This window comes from Drosophila santomea, chromosome 3R (genome assembly GCF_016746245.2).
Source record: "Drosophila santomea strain STO CAGO 1482 chromosome 3R, Prin_Dsan_1.1, whole genome shotgun sequence".
Classification (NCBI taxonomy): Eukaryota; Metazoa; Arthropoda; class Insecta; order Diptera; family Drosophilidae; genus Drosophila; species Drosophila santomea.
This window is the reverse complement of record NC_053019.2, coordinates 8,543,566-8,566,794: the sequence shown is the minus strand read 5'-3', so window position 1 is coordinate 8,566,794 and position 23,229 is coordinate 8,543,566. Positions and strand designations below refer to the sequence as shown.

Sequence of the window (23,229 nt, the reverse complement as noted above, 5' to 3'; positions counted from 1 at the left end):
CAAACAGCTGATCGAAACGAAAGTAGCATTGTTTACAACAAATTCGAAGGCATTCTATTTCAATTGTTTTAGCGGCTAAAAAATGGAAGCGAAAGTGTGTCGCACTTGTGGAAAGCGCACAAATGCCGAGAGATCATTGAATATATTTGAAAAGCGCAATCAAACCACACTGGAACACATTAAACTACTAACTGGCGCTGCGGTGAGAGCATGTTAATGTGTAAACAGCATCTTGAACTTACCAAAGATTTTGTTTTAAAGTTAAAGAACTGTAATACGTTGCCAAATCGATTATGTGCCTCCTGCCAAACTTGTGTGCAACAAGCCATATCCTTTCGGGAACGCTGCTTGGAAGTCCAGAGGGAGCTGCTTCATTCCCTGGATGATGAAGAGTTCTTTAAAATCTGCCAGGAATCTCCCAAAAGCGGCTTTGAGCGGGAGGAGCACTTGGAAGCGTCACAAATTAGCATAGAAATTGAGCGGTTGGACGATCTCGATGATGAACCCATGCAAAGCTCCGGTTTTAAATTGGAAGACATTCTTAGTGAATCTGAAATCCACGAGGACGAGCCCAATAATGATGACGATATTGGTTTCAGTGAAGTGGATTACCTCATTTACGAAAGCGATCCGGAAGTAGATGAAAAGCAGGACCTCAAATCAGGCTCTGAGAATCCCAAGAAAAGAAGAAAACGTCGGAAACCCTGCGACTCCAATGGCACCTACGTTTGCGAGGAGTGCGGAAATCACATAAAAGGACGCATTGCATTTATACTGCACTGTAAGCGACATCGCGGCGTCAAGGAGTTTGGATGCGAGTAAGTGGCTATTCTACTTGAAGTTGGCCCTAATTTGTACCCTTCGTTTAAGATTCTGTGAGGATCGGTTTTGCACGCCGGCGGAACTAAAGCGCCACGTTCGCAGGCACACCGGGGAGAAACCCTTTAAGTGCAGACACTGTTCCCGCAGCTTCTCGGACTACAGCACTCGATTGAAGCACGAGCGGACTCACACGAACGAACGGCCCTTTGTCTGCAAGGAGTGCAACAATGCCTTCACAACATCCTATATTCTTAAGAACCACATGCTCGTGCATACCGGCGAAAAGGCTTTTAAGTATGCGGGAAATCAAAACATTACCTACACGTATCTAATAAGTTTCTCCTTTTGCAGGTGCGACCTGTGCGATAAGTCATTCAGTCGCGATACGCACCTTACTACCCATTATCGTTCAAATGCTCACAGACGAAACATGCAGAAAGCGACAGTTGCGTACAACAAATAACTATTTTTACCAAAATGTCGTAGGGAATAAACAAAGTGTGAACTATATTTGGCGTTAAAAGGTTGAGGTGAACTCATTAAGGTCTAGTTTGTACTGTACATCAGAGTGGATGTTTCCAGGGCTGCCAGGCCCAAAGACTCATCTTGCACCTGTTCCGCGGGCAGAGGCACTTCTATCGTAAAGGCATCCGCCACCGGTTCTGCCTTTTCCGTCACGAATTTAACCTGATCCGCTGACTGGGATGGTGACAGCTGAACTACACCCGCGTCTGCCTTTGATTTCTCCACGTTGTGCTTGTGAGTATTGGAGCGGAAATGAGTCTTCAAGTGGGTGGGTCGCGCAAAGGATCGATGGCACAGCTCACATCTGTAAAGCATACGCTAAGTGATCGTTGACATTAGCAAGTTTAGTTTACTAGCCTGAACAGGCGCTCGCCCGTATGGATGAGCATGTGGTTCTTGAGTATGTACGAATTGGTAAAGCTCTTGCCACACTGCGCACAAATGAAGGGTCGATCATTTGTGTGGGTCCGCTCGTGACGCAGGCGACCACTGTAGTTGACGTAGGTGCGGTCACAGTATCGACACTGGAACTTGCGATCTCCAGTATGCATCACTTGGTGTCCTTTCAGCTCACCAGAGGAGAGGAAGCGGGCGGGGCAGAGTCTGCATGGGTGCAAAGTTACACATTTAATCATCAGATCAAACAATTGTATAGCTAAATGCTTGCTTACTCGCACTGAAAGGGCCTAATGCCGCTGTGTTTGCGCAGGTGACGGTCGAAGGAGGACTTTCCCGTAATGTTGTTGCCGCACTGATCGCAAAAGAACACGGGAAGCGTAACCTTGGGACGATTTTCACTTTTCCCGCCTTTCTTAAGGCCCCGACGCCGGGTTCTTTTCAACCTGACCGGTGAGGTGGGTCCATCATCCTCGGAAGAGCTGGACATCGCTTTGATGGCCAACTCCATGTCAGCTTCGTTGCATGAGTCCAGGTGATCGATGCCGTCGTCCTCCTCGTCGCCATTGCTCAGACTCTCCAGCTTAATCATTACCTCCAGCGGACTGGCTGGCGTCTTTGGAGCGGCGTCTTCATGCCGCTGCCTTTGGGAGCGGACACTGCGACGAACTGAGGAGCGGGATGTGGCTTCTTCGCTCCTGACCACCGACTCCTCGAAAATCTTCTGGCTGCTCAGGCAGCGATCGCGGAAGGATATGGCGCTATTCAGATCCGCCTGGCAGGTTGCACACATCCAGTCGGGCAAATCGGGTTCACATTGCAGCTGCCATATTAGATATAACATTTTAATTGAAGAAATTATTTTATTCCGTTGGCTTACCAGAACACCGGTGAGCAAATTGATTTGTTGCAGCACTTTCCGGGCACCATTGTTAAACAGTTTCAATGACTTCGAGTTGTCCGTGCTGCTGGCGCACACGCGGCACACATTTTGCAGCATTTTACCAGGTTACTCGAAACTAATTGGTTAATTTCTAATTGTAAACAAGACAGCCAACCAAAACTGATTTGCCATTTGCCACGAAGCAGTGTACTTTGTGTTCCACCTGGGACGTTATGCAGCACTGGCGTCTAATAAGACCACTAAATAGTAACGGCTGCTACTAATTTAAATCAAACTGGTTATACAAAGTTAGATAGTTACCCTTAAAAGAATTACCCATTTATTTCATTTAGATTTAGTAAAGATATTTACTATATCACTTAATGTTAGATTAGTCTCAGTAATTCAATAGCTGGGGCCAATTTATTCTTCAAGATCACTTGCCACTGCTCTTCTGACTCTTCACCTTTTGGAGGTGCATCATGGAACGAGAGTGCGTGATTAGGTGCGCCTTTCTCTGGAAGGAGCGATCGCATGGCTCGCACCGGAAATTGCGCTCGCCCGTGTGGATGACCATGTGGTTCCTCAGGACGTAGGCTGTGGTGAACTTCTTGCCACACTCTTCGCAGACATAGGGTCGATCGTTGGTGTGAGTCCTCTCGTGGATCAGGCGGCCCATGTAGCTGACATACCTCTTCTCGCAGAAGCGACAGGCAAACGGTTGCTCACCGGTGTGGACACGGTGGTGGGCACGTAGTTCACCAGAGGAGAGAAACCTGGCTTTACAATCCCTAAAGGTGCGTAATTAGCATGCCAATCTACAATTGTAATCTGTGGGCGAGGCTTACTTGCAGCCAAAGGGTCGTTCGCCTGTGTGTTTCCTCATGTGGCGTTGGAAAACGGATTTCGATGTGGCATGGGTTCCGCACAGCTCGCATATGTAGATTTTGTCTTTCAGTTTGGTTGATACTTTGAGAACCTTTCGGGAAGGTGCCCACTTCTCATCCATTTCAGCTTCCTCTTGCTCCGCTTCCGTATCTCGAATCAGACTGTTGTCCGTGGACTCCTCTTCAATCAGTACCTGAAACGTTTCTTCGACCAGCACGCATTTATCCGATTTCAGCTGCGATTTGGCCTTGGTATCTTCTTCATCCGACGCAGAGTCGTCATCGATGGCCAGCCATTTACGTTGGGTCTTGATGCAGAGTTTGCGGAATGCCAATGCCGATCTGAGTTCCGACTGACAGCAAAGGCACATGAAACCGGGAACATCGTTCAGCTCCAACAACTGGTATACACATAGGTACTGATATTATATCTCACCGATTTGAGCCACCTTTCCACTCACCCGCAGTCCGGTTATCATGTGCAAGTGCTTTAGATACTTTCGGTTGGCCAAATCGAAGAGATTCAGGCTCTTCTCGCAAATCTTCTGCCTTCCGCAGACTCTACAGACGTTGTTCAGCATCTCGATCACTAAACTCGACTGATAGACAGGCAATTGTGTGGTGATTTCATTCGGAGAAAAACGATATAAATTATGCATTCAAGGCAGATGGAATTTCGTAAAGCTCGAATCTTTATTTGAATAAGTATTGATCTGTTAGCAACTGGAGCAGTCTGATAAAACAGAAACTGCCTACAAAGTTAAAACTTAATAATAGGTGTAAATAATGTTAATGAAATCAATAAACTGAACTTATGCGTATTATACTTCAAATAAGTAACATCTGCAAGATAAGGATGTGCAAGTTCAACTTTTAAAAACAAAGCAGATAACTTTATATTATTGTTTTGATAAATCCACATAGACCACGTAAAAATGTGTCATATGTATTCAGAAAAAGTTTTCATTTTAAAATGTTTGTTCGTTTTTGTACCGTTTGGGTTAACACCTGATGTTTGAATATATCTTAAATAACTACCACTTTAGTGTTAGTACTTTTGGTTTAAATATGAAATTTACCAATAATTCGTTAGTCACGATTTTTGGAAGACCACTGTAAAAGTTTAATAACTGTAATATAATTTTTGAGATTACCTTGTATAATTTTATAAGATTTTTTGAGATTTTCTCAGTAAAAATAGCTTTTTAGCCCAATAAGTATGTGTGTATATATATTTATGTCTCTAAAAGACAATATAGGCACTTTTGTGATATTAAGGAAGCACTCGACCAATTGCAATGCACATGTAAATTATGCAAAAAATAGCAAAAAGTCTTAAAAACATGGCCATTGAGAGGTGATTTGAAAAACTACGAACTATAAAAAGCTATATATTTTCCGAAGCTGTCTTACTGTTGCTGGGTTTAAAGGAATTTCCAAATTTGATCCATATTTTTAGACCCATACTTGATATTGTCTTTTGAGGTTTTAGCTGCTGTTAAGTCTTTGTGGATTAGCTCTTACCTAAATATGTTTTTTGTTTTTGGTATATTGATAAATCATATGGCAGCTTGAGCTGAATTAAGCTTCCTGGCACAAAATGTCGAACTGCGTCTGCACCAGATCTTCGTCAATGGAAATAGTCAGTGGGGTCAGTGAGGTGGCTTGGGACCAGGTTTCATCGGATTCATAACTGAGCATGGACATGTATTCCGAAGAAGATGTGATGGCTTCAGCATTGCGCTTGTGGGTATTGGAGATGTAGTGGGTGGCCAGGTGTTTCTTCAGGCTGAACCAACGATCGCAGACATCGCAACTGAAAAGGAAGTCATATGATAAAAGAATGTTTCTTAAGGAGAATGCTTTGATTTCATCAAGTACCTATACTTCCTCACAACTTGGTGGGACGCCATGTGGGCCTTCAGGATGCAGGTCCTGGTGAACGCCTTGCCGCACTGCTCGCACACAAAGGGCCGCTCGTTGGTGTGGACACGCTCGTGCTTCTTCCTGCCCACCACGGAGAAGTAGCGACGATCGCAGTAGCGACAGGCGAACGGGGGCTCCACGGTGTGGTGGGTGAGATTGTGGGCCTTCAGCTCACTCGCTGCTAGAAAGGTCTTTGGACACTCCCTGAAAAAGTCAGATTCTTAATGTGCATACAGAGAAAATGAATTTACATATGTATGTACAATGTTTGCTGATCGGATTCATGATAGCGGACGAGATACCAAGAAGTTAGATAATAAAGAAGATGGTTACAACCTATATATGTACATATACACAGGTAAGTGTATATTATCTTCGAGTTGCACTTACTGGCAGGGAAAGGGCCTTAGTCCGGAGTGTTCAAACTGGTGCCTGTCCAGGGATGACTTATTGTTTTTGATAATGCCACAGGTGGCGCACTGGTGGATTTGGACATTGGGCAACTCGTGATCCGACTCCAAGCCATACTCATCTGGAAGATCGACTTCCTCCAGCTTAACATCGCTATCCGTAGCCTCCGGCTCATTGGAGATCTCCACCGGCTGATCAAATTCGTCATCACCAACTGGTGCATCCGCTGAAGCTTTATTCTCGTTCTTTACGACAATATCCACTTTTTCCAGTGGCACCCTGGCTCGCCCCTTCCGCCGCTGGTTCGTTTTCTTCTTGGGTGAGGGATCATTGGGTGCTACCTTCTCCTCCTCGTTGGCCCCCACTTCATCACCTTGCTGTAGGGGCACCCATTTCTTCTGCTGCAGGATGCACTGCCTCCGGAAAATCATGGCCGAATGGAGATCGGTTTGGCAGCAGAAGCACACCATATCCGGAGCATTGGGAATCTGCTGAAGCTGCATAATAAAAAAAGGAAGTGCTCATAAATATGTAAATTGCGCGATCCATTTTGATTTCTCAACTCACATGAATTCCGGTTATAAGTTGGATGCGGCGTAGAACATCCTGTCTGCCGGGCTTGAAGAGCGCCACGGCTTTGGGGCACAGCCGGCTCCTGCCGCAAAGTCGGCACACATTTATTAACATTTCACGTTTTTGGTTTAAACAAATAAAATAAAAGAGTTGGTTTTGGGCTAATGTCCATTCACAGCGAAACGCACACACGGCCAGTGTTGTAAACGCACAAGGACATTTAATTCGAAGTTGCGCGCCAAGGTGGGGGAATTCCAACAAGAATTTGTTGGAACATTTTGTAGAAATTTTTCTTTGTCAAGTAGTTAATAAGAAACATAGATTGGGATGTCTAAATGAGTTTCGGTTTTATTTGACTGAGTGCTTTGAACTACTGAGGCCAGGGCCATTGCGAACTGTAGGAAACCTTAATGAATTTTGGGCCGAATAAGAGGTAGGATTAAAGAAAGTCCTAGGCGTTCGAGCAGTCGTTGTCCTCGTACGCCTTCATAATGTTCTCCTTGATCTGCAGCTCCTTGTGGAACAACACCTCGTTGTGCAGCGCCTCCTCGCGCTCGCGGGCTATCTTGAGCTCTAGGAGATCAAGGCGCCGTTGCTCGATCTTAACGCGATAGCGATGGAGCTCATGCTGCCGCTGGCGGAAAGTGGGCAGCTGGCTGGTACCTGCACTACCGCTGCTGACACTGGGACACTTGGTGCCCCCTGGTGCTGCTGGTGATGAACCGCCCTTCGTCCCGGCGGCCACCTTGCTCGCCGCAGTGCTGCGCCTTATTGGCGATGTGCTCCGCCGAGTTGTGGGCGCCGAGACATGGACGCTGATCAGTTCGCTGCGCGAATAGGGTCCCGCCTCCCGGTGTTGGTGCTGGACGGGACTGTTTTTGGGTACCTCCAGCTCGCCGGAGTAGCATGAGTCCGTGTCGTTAGCCAACGACATGCGCCGACGCTGGCCAAACCGAGGCTCCACCTCGCGCACCACACACATCTGCTGCGGCGGCAGGCTGAACGACTCCATCTTGAGGTCCGCTACCAGTTTGCAGGATGTTGATCCCTGGGAAGTGCTCGGGCAGCGTTCGGTAGCCAGGTCCTTGCTCCGCTTGTTCTTGAGCGACTCGTGGGAGGGCTTGTAGCGCAATGCCAGACTTGGCTTGGTCGTCAGCACGATATCTGTCGGATCCTCGGGCTGTGTTGCTGCAGCTTTCATTGCGCCACGCTGACGCTTGTGGATTCCGTCGAAAAGACGCCGCCAGTAGATGATCGCCTGCTCTTTGGAGCTGATCTCCTTGGGCTCCGGCAGCGAGGTGGCCGATGACTGATTAACATTCCAGGTCGATTCCCGTAGGCTAACTGACTTTTTGCCCAATTCGCTTTCGCCGGTGCTGGCGCTCTTTGTTTCAACCTCTTGCGCTGGCAGGTGCCAACTTTCTGAGGCCGTGCGTCTCTTGGTGGGCACATCGGTCGCCTGACTTCGGTTCAGGCTGCGCGAGGTAAGGCGTCGATAGTTGACCAAGGAGTCGAAGGTCTCCTCCTCCTCGTTGAGCTTCCACATGACGCGGCGACTGCTACTGGACATGGAGCGTCCAAAGGTCTCTTCTGGAGAAGGAAACACATGGGTTTAACGGCTTAAGGATGCTACATTCGGTTGACTCACCCGACTTGTGGTTTCTATCCATGGCGATTACTTTCCGCTGACAATCAACTTTGCCCGATCTTCGAATTTGCCACTGGCCTGCAGCAGTTCTGGTTTTGAATTTATAGAGCTTACTAATTTGGGAGACCTGTCTGTGTGTAGCTGAATATCTGAAATTTTGGAGGCACGAAATAAAATACACCTATCATACTCGAAAAGATCTTACTGAACCCACGGCCTACTAATAACAGATGTTGGTTCTTTGTTTCGATCTTTAATATTCATTTGCATCGAGTGTATAGGTTTTTTTAAATTCTGTTGTTGTTTTGTTTATTAACTATCCGTTTTACACGCGCTTTAAAAGTATGTTAACATTTTGCGTTTAACGAAATTACATAAATATTATACAGGTAAATTATTCAACATAGGATTGTGGCTTTGGTTTTCTTTCAGCTTCTAGCTGTTTGCTTTCAGTAAAATTGTTTCTTCTTTGTTCTTTCGTTTTAAAAGCATGAGATTTGTGGACTGTGGCGAGTTTTGGTGAGCGGTTTGTGCGTTATTTTGCTATGAAACCACACAAAGTTCTTACGAATTATACACAATCTTCGGTGTAGCTTAGACAATGTTTGTGGACATTAGTGACTAGCATTGGAGGAGCTGCAATCCTCTGTTTTTCGGTTCCTCGGTTCAGGCGGGGATAATTGAGCGTGATTTATTGGGTGTTTTGAGTTGCCAATAGGCAGATTGGGAGAAGAAGTGTTTCGCAAGGATATTGCGGCACCAAAATGGAGGGTTGTCGCCTAGTTGTTAACACTCTATCAATGTTGAATATGATTTAGCTAATTTGTTTTTCGCTTTCTTTGTAAACGTTTGCCCGCTTGGGTTTGGTTTGTTTTTAGTACCGTCTTGAACATGTTATTTACGCTATTTGCTAGTTTTATATAAAGTAGTTTCATTAAAGTACACACATGGTCTAGACTTTTAACTGGGCTTCATGATGCGTGGCTTTGTCCTTCTTTTAAATATTGGTATGAAATATTAAACGCTTCTCTTAGTGGTAATGAATTATTTGAATGCCCTTTCGGCCAACTGGTTCATGATTCTCATTCTGATTTTGACTAGATTTTGTGAGATATTCTACAGATTTTTTACAATTGTTTTTAAGATTCGAGCTATCTGCGAACTATTATAAATTATTATTTCCACACATTAAATTTGTTTTTCGGCTGCTTTTCGATATTTTTTTACAAAAAAATTGTCATCTTAAAATTGTGAAAATTATTCAAGTTTTAGGTTTTGCTTGTTGTCTTATATTGGTTCCAATTGATGCTTAAATGTTAACAATTTTTGTATATAAAACCGTTTAATATATGTATATAAGAGTGTGTGTATGTTATCATAAACCTTACTATACATAATTATTAATATGCTACATATGTGTTTTGTTTTGTTTTGTTTTCTTTCTGTTTGGTTTTCTTCTCGGCCATGAGCAATTCAGCTGCCTACTGCTAATCAGCTAGATTACATTTCATTACACTGCACAATATCCTTTCTCGATCGTGTAGATTGCTAAACTTTCGCATGTATATTTGCTGCTAGTTGGCTGGTGTTTCTGTCTATGTGGCTAATCATAAGTTACTGGACGACACAGCGAGAAAACGAAGACGATGGCATACCACACCTCGGTCAGGTAAAGGGCGATCTGCAGCGTGCACAGGCAGTACTCCAGGCGCAGTCGGTAGGTCTGCAACAGCAGCAGATAGGAGACGCCCACGAAGCAGGGGGCTGTCATGAAGACCGACAGTATGGCAGACCAGCCTGTAAGCGAAAGCAAAGAGTGTCGATTAGATTGGAGGATTCTTAAAGAAAAAAATACTATCCTACTATAATAAGATAATCTAATATAAACATGATAATGAGCTCATTATTGGGGTTTTTAAGTTTAGTGGTTCAGTTTGATAAACTAAACGCTTGATAACGCTATTGAGGGTGATGCTATTGTTTTAGCATCCTATAATTAGACCAGCAAGCGGGCGGGAGTCTTTACCTCGATCGGCCAGCGAACTCATGCGCCCCATTATCAATCGGATCGTCTCGAAGACAATGAAGCTAATCATCACCCCCGTGTCCAGGGCCAGAGTATGTCCCGTGTAGCTGAGATTGATGGCCTTCAGGAGGCCCATGGCCATCTCGCAACAGGCGAACATGCCGAAGTAGAACGAGTTGAGGTAGATCAACACCTCGTAGTTCATGCTGGGATTGGGCTTCTTCGGCACGAGCGGTGGCGGACGCTTGGGCGGCATCTTTCTGCCGGCTTAGCACCTCCTCCTCTGCTGGTTCTACTTTTCCTCCTGTTTCCTTCCTCTTGATGTCTACAAATTGTCTGGCAAATTGGACCGAATTGATCTCCCGGATCGCTCACACGGCTGCGTTGCTCACGTTGGGCACTGTATTTATAGACTGACCATAATAATAACGCGAACCTGCCGTGCTGCTCGCTTGGCCAATGCAGCGCCTGCGGCTGCGGCATCGCCATCGCCATCGGTACGGCGGTCTCACGGTTTGTCGCTGCGAAATGTGCTGTTTATTTGAATAATGTGCTGCTGGTCGTTGTCGCCTTTTTTTTTATTTGTTTTCTCTGTTCGGTGTTTGGGTCAGCATTGACCGGCTGATAGCCTGCCTAGAAATGTGGGTGCGAATGATTTCACTGGTCAGCACTAGGCTATTAGGAAAGAACACTAATTAAGACTCCCTAGGTGGAGTATTTCCCAGAGCACAGAACTGCCATTAAATGGTTACCTTGGAGTGCAGGGCAGGTTTGGGTGTATAAAAGCCACGCATCCGTGGCGTTTAAATGTTATTTCAAATTCGTATAATAAAAAGAACTTATAAAGCGTTATATTCATTCTGTCTCGCTGATGTCTGCTGAAGCTCTCTCCTGAAAATCGTACAGGGCATGTTGCCCAGCCAAGACCGAACGGAGAGCTCGTTGACAATAAACAGCCCTCTCATCTGGCCATTACAGCCAGGCCAACGTGGCCGCAGTGGGCCGTGTATATTACATTCAAATTAGAAGTGTACATTGCACCTAGGGGACAGCAGCAGTGTTGCACGAGCCATGCAGTTCGCATATAATTTTAGACCATCAGAGCCGTATAAAAATACCAGAACCGAGCGGGTACGAGAAGCAAATGCGCCAGCAGGGAGGCAACGCCACAAAGGCCGGACAAAAGAATGCAACCAAGAAATGCAAATTAAATGCATCTTTGCTTTTGATAGAATCGGACGCGTCGTGTTTCGTTGAGTTGTGATTTCCGCGGGCGCGAATGATCTGTGCGGATTATATAATTTGATAAAGGTCCACGTACCTTGTTGAAAATCCTCCCCAGCTGCCACCCATTGGGTATGTTTCGCTACGCAGTTTGCTTCAATATCGGATATAGCGTGGATCCCGAGGCGGTCTAGTGTAGTTTTTTGTTTGGTTTTTGTGTGCAGCGGCTTAGTCTGCATTGAAGTGGCTTAGTTTTGAGGCCTTGGCGAATCGCTTGATGTGAAAGTGCCAAAGGAAAGTGTATCGTCTTCGTCGTAGTCGTCGCTCGGCTGTGGATGCTTCTTCTCCATCTCCTCCAGGTGGGAGTGTTAGTGCTGGCTTGGTCTTGATCTCGATCTTGGTCGTTGACGTGGCGGCGGCAACGCAGCTAATCAACTGCTAGGTGTATGTGACGGGGCGACACATTGTACAAATGAATATGCTGGCGTAGACTAGTTCAGCACCTTGTAGGGTGATCATTAAGGCACTCAGAATAATTTCGAGTTTGAGAACAAAGGTTTGAAAACAACACAAGTAGATAACAATAGCAAGACTGGGCAGTGTTAATATTACGGATGCGGTTGCTTGCCAGCCTGCAAAGAGAGAAAAACAAGGAAAATGTTAGCTACAGATGCACGGAAAATCGTATAATCCATCTAATTTGTTTATAATTCATTTGATTAATTCGGTTTATTCGATTGAAAATGATTCAGTGTTTTAAACTATAATACTAATCATTTTATGTTTATCCAACACAACGCATTGCGATAATATTTACAGTCCCAATTACTTTTCCAATAACTCATTTTGATGATTCGCTTTGATAGATTTCCTTTGCATATTGCTTAATGTGCCAGAAGGGCGCCTTTCCCCTGCCACCACGAAACGCGTATTTTCATCCGGGATGATGACCATAATTACGCATACGCCGTGTGGGCTACATACATATACATATGTACGCCCAAACGTTTATGGGTTATAACCGCGGTGGCAGGGGGATGGCATAAAATGGGCAGGGGATACGGTGGCCGGGCAAACAAATAATTTCGCCAAGTCATCATCGCTGCCACCCTTACAATGCCAGTGTGGTAAGTAGTACTCACCACGATCGCTTAGACTGCTCTTCCGGCCGAAGACAATGCGCACGGTCTCGATGATGCACAGTGAGAGCAGGATGCTGGCCTCCCGGGACAATGCGTTCTCGCCGTAGTTGAGATTGATGGCCTTTAGAACGCCCACGCCCACTTCGAAGGCGGCGTACATGCCAAAGTAGAACGAGTTAAGATACATAAGTATCTCATAGATGAGGCTGGCGTTCATGGTGGCCGCTACTGCGGAATCGAGTCCGTGACCGTTGCCGTATCCGTGTCCTTCTGCGTAGCACCCAGTTCCTCAAGGCGGCAGGTGCGTCGCCTCTAACCGGTTGGATGTCACCTGGGCAGTTTGGAGCAGGTCCTCCCGCTTTTCCACTGGCAGCAGCAGGTGTTTCGGCTTCTTTACGCCAGCATTGGGACCTTTTGGGCGGTCTGTGGTGAGTGGTGCCTGTTGGACTGAACAAGTTTGGCTAATTGCGGTCTGCTTGTATATATGCATATATACAGTCAAACTTCCTCAACTAGCGTAAATCAATCGAATTTTATAGGTGCATATACATATGAATATACATATGTAATTATTTACTAGCATAAGATTGACCGCCATTTTAGGTCATTACCAATTTAACGGTAATTTCATTTAGCGACAATGGGGAGTACATATATGTACAAAAGTACTTTTAGGTTCTAGAATCCACTTTCGTCGTCACTAAAGGATTCTTTTGATTGCAGTAGTAATGACATTTTTACTTATGGAAGTTTGACTGTATTTACTTGTCATCCTTACCTCTTCCACTGCTTCTTCTTCTTGTTTTCGTTCTCCTTCGCCTCTGCTCTTCCTCTTCCTCTGGCTGCTCCGCCGTTACTGTTGTTGCCCTCCTTCTGGATGAACTCCCGTTGTCATGGGAGTGTATGGATGTTATGTTATGTATATGCAATGCACGCAGGCGACAACTCTATGCTAATATTAAGTACATGCGTTCACGTTTATTTATACGCGTGTGCGTTGTTGTTGCCCGCTGGCCTGCCTGGTTGTTGTTGTTGGTTTGTTGGCGAGAGACGAGTGGCACATAGAGGGGCTTATATAAAAAACTCTGCCCAGGAGGAAAGGAACCTCTCCCCGCGCTCTAACGCACATGCACAAGTGTGGCCATGGACCACTAACGGAGAAATTGTCGATTCCAATTGGAAAATATGAGAGCCTGCATGTTCCGGTCACACTGGAAATTAATTATTATCCCATTGAGTTTTCTCATTCGCTAAATATGTTACCAATTATTATAGAAGCTCCAAGTACATAACTTTTTTTTAATTGGCAACACACGAACAAATAATATTACGCAAAAAGAACGTACATTTCTAAATATACATTAAAGTCAGTTAGAACGTAATCAATTGAAGGGTTTAAAAATAGCATATTTGAATTAGCCGCCAAAGGTGCTGTTAAATTGCACAGCTGGCAACCAAACGATAACTTTATATTCGATAGCTGCAGCCATAGCAGTCGTATTTAAAATCGATTAATAGTTCCGGCATCTCTATCTGATTTTATTGACCTATTTTGGTTAAATTGTTTTATTTACCTCAAGTTTCCTTGCGTTTCGCAATGCCGGCCGATCAAATTCAATACTCGGAGAAGTACTTCGACGACAAGTTTGAATACAGGTAAGTGCGACGCGCGTTTCAGCACCCGTCAACCGTTTGTTTACAACTAACCCGCTTTCCCTCCCTGCAGGCATGTTATCCTGCCACCCGATTTGGCCAAACATGTGCCGAAGGCTCATCTGATGACCGAGACGGAGTGGCGCAACCTGGGCGTGCAGCAGAGTCCCGGCTGGGTGCACTACATGGTCCACGCGCCAGAGCCGCATGTGATTCTATTCCGACGCAAACGCATTCCGGCTGAGGACGCTCCACAGGTGGCAGCCGCCAATGCAGCTCAGGCCATAGCGAATCTGTGTGGTTAGGCCGGGAATTTTATATCGCCAAGGATCGCTCTTCCAAGGACGCACTCACCAATGCTCACGCATTATTTTATAAGTTAGCATCAGAAAATCTGATGTAAAATTACAAACCATAGCTTTAGGGAGCAGTTCAGCTGGAAAGTTCAAAGACACGAAACGAGCTGAAGACATCGTTTCTGTTAATTTCATTAAGTTTATTTACCTAAAATACAAATCGAAGCGTACGCCCTGTGTACAGACAGTTTAAAAGTAGTGATTAATTAATTGACTAATTGTAGCAGCGCCATGCCGCCGGCAGCAGGCGATCCGTCCAGCTTTGGTTGCTCAGGCTGCAGTTCTTTAGAGCGTAATGCTCCATGGCGTATAGTGAGATCAGCGTAGCGTTTCCCAGGATCAGAGAGAACCACAGAAAGATGTTGCCCATCACTTTGGGAGCACTCCGCATCAGGAATACCAAGGCAACACCTACGACACCAAATAAGAAGAACATCACTGGGAAGAACATTTGCAGGGCGAAGCCGAGCACCTGCTCATGGACCACAGCTGAGATCATAAACACTGCCAGCGAGGCGCCTACTTTGGAACCTCGGAACACATGAGTGTACATATCCTTGTACACGTACTCGTACAGCCAGTCGTGCACGACGACATTCCAGTTTCTGTAGTAGCCATCGTACGTGTGCGACGTCCACCAATCCTTGTAGAACATTCGATCGCCGAAGCGGAGCAGCTCCGACGTGAAGTTCAGCCACGAGTGCAGGATTAGGTAGAAGCCGCACAGGAAGATCACAGCGCAGGGCAGCATCATGCCGAACAGCTTGAGGATCAGCTGGGAGGGTCCCATTGGTTCCAGGCCGTACTGTCCGAAGTGCTCGTGGATGTGTCGCTCATGGATAAACGCGTACAGGAAGGCTATGGCCACCACCTCCAAGAGGCGGTTCAGGGCGAACTTCCAGCGGATGTGGGAGGTGCGCGGGTAGCTGTCTCGGTAGATAAGCGTGGGTGCAAAGAGGAAGTACGTGTAGCAGCTCAGCGGCGGCACAAAGGGTCGCCCACTGGCCTCCTTCTCCTCCTGCGCATCTTCCTTCTTGGCCTTGCCGTTCAGAACCCGCTCTGCATTATACCGCACAAAGGCGTGCATCTTCATCAGCAGTCGCGTGCTCTCGAGCAACAGGACGCACGCACTCACGAAGGGCAGGTTGAACTTGAGGCACAGCGACGTCGACACGAAACAGAAGACCAGCTGGGAGCTGATGTACAGGATGAGGCAGCTGTGCGACCAAAAGCGCTGGAGGGAACCTGCAGGATGGGAAAACAGATTAGAAATTATGTTTCTAGAAATAAGGTCCTTCAATTGATAGTACTATTATATTCCTACATTTATCGCTTTATTCTTAGTTATTAAGCTTAATGGAAAGCGCATTTTTTAACAATCAGAGCAAATGCGCAAATAAACGTTGTACAATTCAACCGAGATGAGTAACTTGGTGAATTGTGAAGTGAATTTCCTTTGTTAAGAGCGATGTCGTCACAATTTGCTGGTCAAGTGGCTCAACAAAAGGCTTATGTTATTAGCGTTTAACTACCTGCACTTTAATAAAGCAATATGGTATCATAAATGATCATTAGACTCTTTAACGACGACTCATCCTCTTAGTGACCATAACTTAACCTAATTATTTAACGATAATTGAACCAGCCCACTTACTGTGCGGTTTCAGCCTGTGCCTGACCAATGCCCATCCGCGGAAGGCGAAGTAGAGCGCCAGGACGAAGACATGCTCCAGCAGCCAAACGCCCAGCACCCAGTGCAGCCGGCGCAGTCCGCCACGGAAGGTGCCCAGTCCCAGATCGAAGCGGCCATCCACAAAGTAATCGTAGCAGATCACGTTCAGCAGGAACATGACCAGAATAATGTAGAAGATGTGGTAGATGGTGCGCATGTGCTCCACCTGCAGCAGTGCGGTGAGGTACGATTCCCGGGCAACAAACACTTTTTCGGGCAGTTGTCGTCGCTTGCGGACGGATGTTTCGCTTTGGAGCGGTGGCCTTGGTTGAGTGCCATTTGCATGGCCATTTGGGGCGTCACTGACGTCTGCTGGCGCTTGGTTGGTCACGCGATTATGCCAGGTGCTCTTCCGATCGGATTTCTCGAAGTTGGGGAACTCGTGGGCACGCAGCTCCCGCTGTCGCAGATCCTGCAGCACATCCTCCACCATGCAGGACAGGCGCTGCTCGAAGTCGCTCAGCATCTTGGACTGGAACTTCTGCAGCTTGTCGTGCACAAAGCTGAGATCGGGCAACCTGGTCTGCGCCTCCTCCTCGCCTCGTTTCTCCACCCTTTCCGCGGCCATGACTGTTTCTCAAATGTTGGGCTGTGTGTCTGATTCTGAAACTGTTCCTTTGCTTTCGGTGTTAATCCTATCCAGCTGGTGGATCTTACAGCAGCGACTGCCCCCGGGGACGTCAGTTTGCACAATGTACGCGTCGCTGGCCCGGCTGTGTTGTTTTCAAATCCGCGGCGATAACGGCGCTTGCTGACTTAGCAGACAGGGGCGGCGCTAAAGGGGGTCAAGTAAATATTAAAATAAATTACTAACCTAATAAATTAATAATCAAGCAAAAACATTAAATTAAATTTTTGACTATTCCTAATTGTTCAAAGTATAACAACTTTAATTATACAATTTTTTCTAAATTTCTCATATACTATATATCCTATTATATATTCTTAAATTGCTTAGATGGTGTTTTAACAGAGTCATTATAATTTATTCTCTAAAATAATAGTATTTTTGAGTTAAGTTCTACGTACTTAGCATGAACACTAAGACTACCTCCCTGCTTTCAATTCTCTTAGCTTTAGTTCTCAGTTCTCTTAGTCACACTCTTCTTGTGGGATCGAGCTCCACTTCGAAACGCCCGCGACACTGGGCCGGGTCTCGAGTTCCCTAATGCTAAGTTTAAGTGCGCTACAATTGTAATTGAAATACATTTGGACTAATAACTCGCACTTTGAGCAAGACGGCCGACTGACTAGCTGTCAACGGCACTTTAATCAGCCTATTCTACGCCACAAGTGCGATAAGCGCTGTCCATTGGCCTCGTGGTGGCTTCTGATTCCCATTCCCAGGAGACGAATGCGAGTGCACTTGCACCCGATTTGTTTACATGATGCTGACCCGATTGGGGTGCAGCACAGTGGAGCCTCGCTCAAACCCCCCCTTAAGAAATGCACTAGCAACTGGTTCTTGATTAGGAGAAAAATGTACTGCATATTAGATTTTATTATTATATTATATATATAATACATTTTATTATTACTATAATTAAATGAACACTTTGTTCTTGCAATATAGCGTGGTGTTATAAGTTTAAATCCATAAAGTTTGTTTGTACGGAGATATCTCCAACAAAGTTCATAGGTTTCATTGATAGCAGCTAATAAACTACCAAGATAAGCAAGTTTTGTAATCACTTTGCGGCTAAGCGCACCTGTAATCGTGATGTACTTACGGAAAAAGTCGGGGTAATGCTTGGTTTATAAGGACAGAGTACTTGAGGCATTTCCCAAGAGCACCGAAGCCAAGAAACTTCCGAGGGTATTTGGTGTTTTGACTTGAAAAATAGTTATTGCATGAATCACTTAAGCGTTGAAGGCTTATAATTAATTTTTCATTATAATCCTTATCTTACGCTTACGCAACAAGAATGTTTCAAAAGTAGATTATTTCAGTAAAGAGTTAAAGTTATGTACCATGAGGTGAGATCAGAATGTTAACGATTGAAACTCACTTCTGATTTCTAAATGCAATAATTAAACAAAATTTATATTCTCGCTGTGTGCTTCCAGTAAGTGCATTGAATCATTAAAAATGGTTCTCAAATATTTTTCAACAAATACTTGTCTTGTGTGTAAATTATGAAATTTTTAATTAGCGCATTTTTCAGAGCCAAAAAAGTATACCAAAATGGGTATACTCGTATTGCTTTGCTGCACCAAAATCATGGCCCAAATTGCGATAAATGTGCGTGTGTGTGTATTTGTATATTTTCGGTGAATTTCGGCATATTTAATTGCAAATATTTACGAGAGTGTAAGTATATGCATATGTATATTTGTATGTGCGCGTCCCGATGAGTGGAATAAAAACAAATACGAGCGCAAACATAGTGTTTTGATAGCGAAAAATGAGCCGAAATTAAAGCTCACGGCCATAAGTCCTGCGGTTCGCAGGATGCACGCGGTGTGTGTGTGCGAGTGTGCGGGTGTGTGAGTGTGTGAGTGTGCTGGAAATAATATTAATACTGTGCAGACGCAATAACCAAAAATATTTATTATTTATGCGAAATAAACAGCAGCGGCAAGAAAAACTCAACGCACACACACGCAACCATAAACCAAATATGAAATTAATGCAAAAATGACAACAGCAGCCAGTGCGATGGCTAGAGCGAAAAAATAACAGCCAAAAACGGAGAGTGTAATATATATGAAAATAGGAATAATAAAAGCTGCTCCACTACCAGCACTCGTAAAGCACAGCGACCCAAAAGAACCAACAGGACCAAGTCGAAGTCAAAGTCGCAGCGTATTCATAAAGATGCCGCCCAAAGGCGGCCATTACGGAGCATCCGAACGGGCGGCAGATCCAGATCCTTTGGCCGGGCTAGGAGACAAGCGTACACATAAAAAGACATTTTTATTGCCCCCCATTCCGTTCCAGGGAGAACACGGAGGCCAAGGAGGCCAAAACCGTGGAGTTGGGGCCAACACAAAAAAGAGGGAGAAGCAAAAAAGGCAACAAAAATATTATGCGACCGCATAAAAATCTATATAATTCATAAACCCGCACTCGGAATAGTGATGGCATTGCGGCGATTTCCTCAGATGTTGGATTGTTAAAAAATATTTCACAATATTTAAAACATGAACCTTTTTGTAGAAGCAAGGGTAAACTTTCATGTTTTTATTTTGCTGTGAATAAATTTATATAGAAAATGTATATAGAAAATGTTAGTTAGTTAGTTGAGAGGAGGTGAACATCTCATTATGGATGATATATGGGCATTTTGGAATAGATCGGCGGCATCACTGACCCAATGAAATAGTGGGAAGTTGGAGAGTGAAGAGTGGAGACCGGAGAACGAACACGGGAAGGCAAACACGTACGCTGCTCTGTGGCGGCCATATTGGGTCATAAAAAGCACTCACACACACTGCCACACACACACACACATAGAGAGCAGCATAAAAGCCTGGCCACAAACCAAAAGCGGGCCAACAACAGCAACAATAAAGGAGGAAAAAAGTGACAGCAGCAGCAGAAAAAATTTTATGATCCTGCCTGCGCAAAAGTTTTGTGAAGCAGAAACATATAAAAAATGTTGCATATTTTTGGGCATGTGGAAAAATGGGGCGGCCAAAGTGGGCGGTGGATTGTGGGTGGTGTGCGCATATGCGAGTGTGTGTGCAGGTTTTGTCATTTCCGTTATTTGTCGTTGTATTGTTGGTTTATAGGCGCACCGTTTTGTGTGTCCCAAAATGAAAACAACAACAAAACAGCAACAACGCAAAAAGCACACACAAATTAGAAATGGCGCATTTTTTTAATTTGGCAAAAAGGCACATAAAACGCAGTGAAATTAACAGCGATGATGCCATGAGCCATGATTAGAGTTTCAGCGGATGTAACATCCATAGAAGCCATGCCGATAAATATACATATGTACATACACGAATAGTTTTAAAGGAAACACTAATGTCTATGATTTATAGGGTTTTGAAATATATTAAAGAAAGTTTAGCTGAGTCAATGAACATGGGGAATAGAAGAAAAGTATTGAATGAAGCGTAGATACAAAAGTATTGACTTGAATGTAGGAATTTAAAATGGGTAAATAATTACTTTACCGAGATATTAAACATATATTTTGTTTTACATTTTGTATTTCCGTTTATATGTGGTAATTCAACAAAGTTTATACATTATAAAGATACATACATATATGTAAGTATACCATGTTATAAAGAAGTATAACTGTCACAGAAATGTATTTGTTTTTAAATATTGGCCCAATAAAACCTGGTAACTGTTAGAAAATATTACCTAAGTAGCTAACTTTCCAATCAAATATAAATCTTGCTATATTCCATGATCCAAAGATAGTTACCTGCCCGTTGGTAATGCACTAGCCAATCCCGCCGGAACACTTCCTCGCAGCTTCATTAGCCTCACGTCCAGACCAAGGGAATCCGACCATATGGAAGCGAACAGAGAACCGGAATCCAAAACCAGAACCAGCCGAACCCTCTGCAGGATTCCATGCTGGACTCTGGCCATTTCCTGCCGCCTTTTGGCCAGCCACGTTATTAGCGTCTAACACATGGCTTCGCATCGTTCTCGGCTCCTGGGGGCGTTCGAACGAACGGGGGCGTGGCCGGTGGCACACGTTTGCAAAATAAACTAAAGCTGCTGCGCCTGCCAGCCGAAATGGACTTTTGTTGACCCCACCGCCAGCACACAGGACTCATAAAAATATGCTTGAAATTGGTTTTGGCCGGAAAAAAGGGACAGAAGGAAAGGCGGTGAGAATCGGTGGAGAAGAAAGAACTCTTAGCAATATGTAATGTCGCCAACGATGTCAACTGGCGGGGAAAATCGGAGGGAAAGCGGATGGAAAGCGGGGAAAACTCGGAATGAACATGGCGACTACGTTCGCTTTTGATTGTTTTGCAAACAAAGCGAAACAATCTTTGGGAATCAACCAAATGCTGCACCTAGAAAAATGGGTACTGCATTTCGAAAATGAAACAAATGTATACCCCTTAATAAAAATATGTTATATTTAACTGTATAATGTGAATGTTTTAAAACAACTACCTTTTATTTATTAGATATATACATATACATATATACCATCACTTACTGTTTAAGAGGAATTAAAAAAAATTTTTTTTTTCATTTTATTTCATTGTGTACCACCATTGCCAACTCACAAGCACACATACACACACAGATAAATACGTTCACCCACCCTCACACACACACGCATGCAGAAACTCACCCACTCAATGCTTTTTGCGCTCTTCTTTTTTGCCCACTTAAGCAAAACAAAGGGGAAGCAAAGAAAACAAAATAAAAACGAACGGAAAAAACGTTGGCAACTTTTTTCGAGGGTGGATTTTCATTTTGTATGGTTCATGATTTCGAACTCTATTCCCTCCCCCAATTTCGCCCATTCAGTCCGTCTCGCTCGCACACAAGTGTGGATTTTTTTTAGCATTACATTATTTGGAAATTTATGCGGGGGGCGGCCGATTCAGTGACTCATTCCCATTCCGCCCATCGATTTTTTGACGGCCATTGAGGACGAAGGAGGAAGGGTGGGGGGATTCCATCCAGCAAACGAGCGATTTTTTATGTAGATTGGCCCATTATGTGGAATTAGTTTTTGTGTGGCTGCTGATAGAAATGGCGATGCTCGTGGGATTTTATTGGCTGACGCAGGCTTTGTTATTTAGCCCGAAAAAGTATGCAATGATTTTTGCCAAACTCATTGGCCATAAAAAATTAACTTTTCAAAGGAAATCATGTTTAAAGCCATGGGCTTCGTTAGTAAATTGGGCTAAGTTTTACATGTTTAGAAACCTAACCATTTTTAATGTTAAAACTTTGTTGTAATACATGTGTAAAATATCATATTTTGAATAAAGGTACTATAAGTATATACATCGTTAAAAATTCAAACGCTACCTTCAGAAATATAAATAATGGTCTTCATTATTTGCAATGCACAATCTTTTAACTAAATATGCATGAACGGTTTGATAACCAGAATTTTCCTTGAGATTACAGTTCATCTTTTGCTTACTATCTGCACTGATTTTCCGAAATTTTCCATTGAGAACAAAAAGTTGACTGACCAATTGGGCAAACACATCAAAACATTTTTATCAGTGCGAGCAAACAGAGGCCGTCACAATTCAGCATACACATATTTGCATTTTTTATTCTCAAACAAATATTTATTGATCTTTAGCTTATTTGATCACTTTCCACACAACTTAATTTTCCTAAACGGGGGACTGGAAGTTTATTTGCTGATAAGCGATTAGCAATGGAACAAAGAAAAAAAGCGGGGAAAATGATGCGTAGAATATTTCGAATACAACTGCGAATATAAAACGAAAAAAAAAACATTGGTATTATTAAATTATATTTTAAGCTACTACGTTTTATTCAACTAATGGAGGAATTTTCACACGTGATGAAGTCAACACAACGACAAATAAGTTTCTTACAAGTCGAACATCGAAGATTGTACGGAAAACTCATCAGAGTCTCAGGCAAAGGGGGTCATAATTTCAATTATATCTAAGACATATATTTAAATCAGATGTTTATGTATTTGCTGAAATTATTAAACATGCCTTTTTCGTAATTTTGTTTAACGTGATAAACCATAAAATATGTATTCATATAATATTATATAAATAATTTGTTAAATTAAATATACATACATAATTTGATTAAAGAATCTGTATATAAATTCCTACGCCCCTGCAGAAGATTTTGGGATTGAGTTGCTTGGTGGGTGGATGCTTAAATAGTCTAGCCACGCCACTTGGGGTGGATATATGGTTTCTATATGGCTTCGAACTGGGTGATAATTTAACAACAACAAAACCAAATTGCCAATGCGAAACTGTTTTTGTGTTTTACTTTTATTTTTGCTTGGGTGCCTTTTTTACACACACACGCGCACACAGCCACACACAACACACATGCGAAAAGTGAGTGACATGTG

General features: G+C 44.0%; 9 protein-coding genes across 11 annotated transcripts; 2 read left to right on the top strand and 7 right to left on the bottom strand.

Moving 5' to 3' along the window:
• Positions 1 to 11: 11 nt before the first annotated feature.
• LOC120453447 (transcription factor Ouib) lies at positions 12 to 1,332 on the top strand. Its single transcript, XM_039638155.1, has 4 exons — positions 12 to 202; positions 262 to 818; positions 871 to 1,116; positions 1,174 to 1,332. Exons 1-4 carry the CDS (start codon positions 83 to 85, stop codon positions 1,283 to 1,285), a joined length of 1,035 nt encoding a protein of 344 aa, XP_039494089.1. The 5' UTR covers positions 12 to 82; the 3' UTR covers positions 1,286 to 1,332.
• LOC120453446 (transcription factor Ouib) lies at positions 1,303 to 2,838 on the bottom strand. Its single transcript, XM_039638154.2, has 4 exons — positions 2,624 to 2,838; positions 2,019 to 2,566; positions 1,705 to 1,950; positions 1,303 to 1,651 (listed from the first exon to the last, which is right to left on the bottom strand). The coding sequence occupies exons 1-4, from the start codon at positions 2,741 to 2,743 to the stop codon at positions 1,369 to 1,371; spliced, it is 1,197 nt and encodes a 398-aa protein (XP_039494088.1). The 5' UTR covers positions 2,744 to 2,838; the 3' UTR covers positions 1,303 to 1,368.
• A 204-nt stretch (positions 2,839 to 3,042) lies between these two features.
• LOC120453268 (transcription factor Ouib) lies at positions 3,043 to 4,172 on the bottom strand. Of its 2 annotated transcripts, none has more exons than XM_039637896.2 (3): positions 3,963 to 4,172; positions 3,475 to 3,866; positions 3,043 to 3,417 (listed from the first exon to the last, which is right to left on the bottom strand). In XM_039637896.2, the coding sequence occupies exons 1-3, from the start codon at positions 4,170 to 4,172 to the stop codon at positions 3,063 to 3,065; spliced, it is 957 nt and encodes a 318-aa protein (XP_039493830.1). In that variant the 3' UTR covers positions 3,043 to 3,062. The 2 variants fall into 2 exon arrangements, with proteins under 2 accessions (XP_039493830.1, XP_039493829.1); XM_039637895.2 differs by having other exon boundaries at positions 3,475 to 3,914; positions 3,975 to 4,172.
• LOC120453267 (transcription factor Ouib) lies at positions 4,172 to 6,595 on the bottom strand. Its single transcript, XM_039637894.2, has 4 exons — positions 6,418 to 6,595; positions 5,830 to 6,347; positions 5,395 to 5,643; positions 4,172 to 5,329 (listed from the first exon to the last, which is right to left on the bottom strand). Exons 1-4 carry the CDS (start codon positions 6,535 to 6,537, stop codon positions 5,095 to 5,097), a joined length of 1,122 nt encoding a protein of 373 aa, XP_039493828.1. The 5' UTR covers positions 6,538 to 6,595; the 3' UTR covers positions 4,172 to 5,094.
• Positions 6,596 to 6,745: 150 nt separating this feature from the next.
• On the bottom strand, positions 6,746 to 8,264 carry LOC120454573. Its single transcript, XM_039639972.2, has 2 exons — positions 8,072 to 8,264; positions 6,746 to 8,013 (listed from the first exon to the last, which is right to left on the bottom strand). The coding sequence occupies exons 1-2, from the start codon at positions 8,091 to 8,093 to the stop codon at positions 6,875 to 6,877; spliced, it is 1,161 nt and encodes a 386-aa protein (XP_039495906.1). The 5' UTR covers positions 8,094 to 8,264; the 3' UTR covers positions 6,746 to 6,874.
• A 1,073-nt stretch (positions 8,265 to 9,337) lies between these two features.
• Positions 9,338 to 11,569, bottom strand: LOC120454574. Of its 2 annotated transcripts, none has more exons than XM_039639974.2 (2): positions 11,419 to 11,569; positions 9,338 to 9,868 (listed from the first exon to the last, which is right to left on the bottom strand). In XM_039639974.2, exons 1-2 carry the CDS (start codon positions 11,558 to 11,560, stop codon positions 9,675 to 9,677), a joined length of 336 nt encoding a protein of 111 aa, XP_039495908.1. In that variant the 5' UTR covers positions 11,561 to 11,569; the 3' UTR covers positions 9,338 to 9,674. The 2 variants fall into 2 exon arrangements, with proteins under 2 accessions (XP_039495908.1, XP_039495907.1); XM_039639973.2 differs by lacking the exon at positions 11,419 to 11,569 and adding an exon at positions 10,098 to 10,819.
• LOC120454576 (cyclin-dependent kinases regulatory subunit) lies at positions 11,221 to 14,667 on the top strand. Its single transcript, XM_039639976.2, has 3 exons — positions 11,221 to 11,453; positions 14,044 to 14,119; positions 14,190 to 14,667. The coding sequence occupies exons 2-3, from the start codon at positions 14,061 to 14,063 to the stop codon at positions 14,419 to 14,421; spliced, it is 291 nt and encodes a 96-aa protein (XP_039495910.1). The 5' UTR covers positions 11,221 to 11,453; positions 14,044 to 14,060; the 3' UTR covers positions 14,422 to 14,667.
• LOC120454575 (transmembrane protein 216) lies at positions 11,753 to 13,628 on the bottom strand. Its single transcript, XM_039639975.2, has 3 exons — positions 13,242 to 13,628; positions 12,464 to 12,910; positions 11,753 to 11,953 (listed from the first exon to the last, which is right to left on the bottom strand). The coding sequence occupies exons 2-3, from the start codon at positions 12,678 to 12,680 to the stop codon at positions 11,760 to 11,762; spliced, it is 411 nt and encodes a 136-aa protein (XP_039495909.1). The 5' UTR covers positions 12,681 to 12,910; positions 13,242 to 13,628; the 3' UTR covers positions 11,753 to 11,759.
• Positions 14,598 to 16,919, bottom strand: LOC120454572 (sterol O-acyltransferase 1). Its single transcript, XM_039639971.2, has 2 exons — positions 16,127 to 16,919; positions 14,598 to 15,717 (listed from the first exon to the last, which is right to left on the bottom strand). The coding sequence occupies exons 1-2, from the start codon at positions 16,770 to 16,772 to the stop codon at positions 14,687 to 14,689; spliced, it is 1,677 nt and encodes a 558-aa protein (XP_039495905.1). The 5' UTR covers positions 16,773 to 16,919; the 3' UTR covers positions 14,598 to 14,686.
• Positions 16,920 to 23,229: the final 6,310 nt, after the last annotated feature.

What these genes read in the sequence shown, in the direction of transcription:
- LOC120454572 (XM_039639971.2), bottom strand. Translation starts at nt 16,772, where the DNA reads ATGGCCGCGGAAAGGGTGGAGAAACGAGGCGAGGAGGAGGCGCAGACC. An exon ending in GCACAGGCTGAAACCGCACA is followed by an intron (nt 15,718 to 16,126) that starts GTAAGTGGGCTG and finishes CCCATCCTGCAG; the next exon opens with GTTCCCTCCAGCGCTTTTGG.
- LOC120454575 (XM_039639975.2), bottom strand. Translation starts at nt 12,680, where the DNA reads ATGAACGCCAGCCTCATCTATGAGATACTTATGTATCTTAACTCGTTC. An exon ending in GAGCAGTCTAAGCGATCGTG is followed by an intron (nt 11,954 to 12,463) that starts GTGAGTACTACT and finishes CTCTCTTTGCAG; the next exon opens with GCTGGCAAGCAACCGCATCC.
- LOC120453267 (XM_039637894.2), bottom strand. Translation starts at nt 6,537, where the DNA reads ATGTTAATAAATGTGTGCCGACTTTGCGGCAGGAGCCGGCTGTGCCCC. An exon ending in CTAAGGCCCTTTCCCTGCCA is followed by an intron (nt 5,644 to 5,829) that starts GTAAGTGCAACT and finishes TGACTTTTTCAG; the next exon opens with GGAGTGTCCAAAGACCTTTC. An exon ending in CAAGTTGTGAGGAAGTATAG is followed by an intron (nt 5,330 to 5,394) that starts GTACTTGATGAA and finishes CTTCCTTTTCAG; the next exon opens with TTGCGATGTCTGCGATCGTT.
- LOC120453268 (XM_039637895.2), bottom strand. Translation starts at nt 4,172, where the DNA reads ATGCATAATTTATATCGTTTTTCTCCGAATGAAATCACCACACAATTG. An exon ending in ACATGATAACCGGACTGCGG is followed by an intron (nt 3,915 to 3,974) that starts GTGAGTGGAAAG and finishes TGTGTATACCAG; the next exon opens with TTGTTGGAGCTGAACGATGT. An exon ending in GAACGACCCTTTGGCTGCAA is followed by an intron (nt 3,418 to 3,474) that starts GTAAGCCTCGCC and finishes ACGCACCTTTAG; the next exon opens with GGATTGTAAAGCCAGGTTTC.
- LOC120453446 (XM_039638154.2), bottom strand. Translation starts at nt 2,743, where the DNA reads ATGCTGCAAAATGTGTGCCGCGTGTGCGCCAGCAGCACGGACAACTCG. An exon ending in ATTAGGCCCTTTCAGTGCGA is followed by an intron (nt 1,951 to 2,018) that starts GTAAGCAAGCAT and finishes GCACCCATGCAG; the next exon opens with ACTCTGCCCCGCCCGCTTCC. An exon ending in ACGGGCGAGCGCCTGTTCAG is followed by an intron (nt 1,652 to 1,704) that starts GCTAGTAAACTA and finishes TATGCTTTACAG; the next exon opens with ATGTGAGCTGTGCCATCGAT.
- LOC120454573 (XM_039639972.2), bottom strand. Translation starts at nt 8,093, where the DNA reads ATGGATAGAAACCACAAGTCGG. An exon ending in GGATAGAAACCACAAGTCGG is followed by an intron (nt 8,014 to 8,071) that starts GTGAGTCAACCG and finishes TTCCTTCTCCAG; the next exon opens with AAGAGACCTTTGGACGCTCC.
- LOC120454576 (XM_039639976.2), top strand. Translation starts at nt 14,061, where the DNA reads ATGCCGGCCGATCAAATTCAATACTCGGAGAAGTACTTCGACGACAAG. An exon ending in GACGACAAGTTTGAATACAG is followed by an intron (nt 14,120 to 14,189) that starts GTAAGTGCGACG and finishes CCCTCCCTGCAG; the next exon opens with GCATGTTATCCTGCCACCCG.
- LOC120453447 (XM_039638155.1), top strand. Translation starts at nt 83, where the DNA reads ATGGAAGCGAAAGTGTGTCGCACTTGTGGAAAGCGCACAAATGCCGAG. An exon ending in AACTACTAACTGGCGCTGCG is followed by an intron (nt 203 to 261) that starts GTGAGAGCATGT and finishes TTTGTTTTAAAG; the next exon opens with TTAAAGAACTGTAATACGTT. An exon ending in ACCGGCGAAAAGGCTTTTAA is followed by an intron (nt 1,117 to 1,173) that starts GTATGCGGGAAA and finishes CTCCTTTTGCAG; the next exon opens with GTGCGACCTGTGCGATAAGT.
- LOC120454574 (XM_039639973.2), bottom strand. Translation starts at nt 10,353, where the DNA reads ATGCCGCCCAAGCGTCCGCCACCGCTCGTGCCGAAGAAGCCCAATCCC. An exon ending in GAGTTCGCTGGCCGATCGAG is followed by an intron (nt 9,869 to 10,097) that starts GTAAAGACTCCC and finishes TTTCGCTTACAG; the next exon opens with GCTGGTCTGCCATACTGTCG.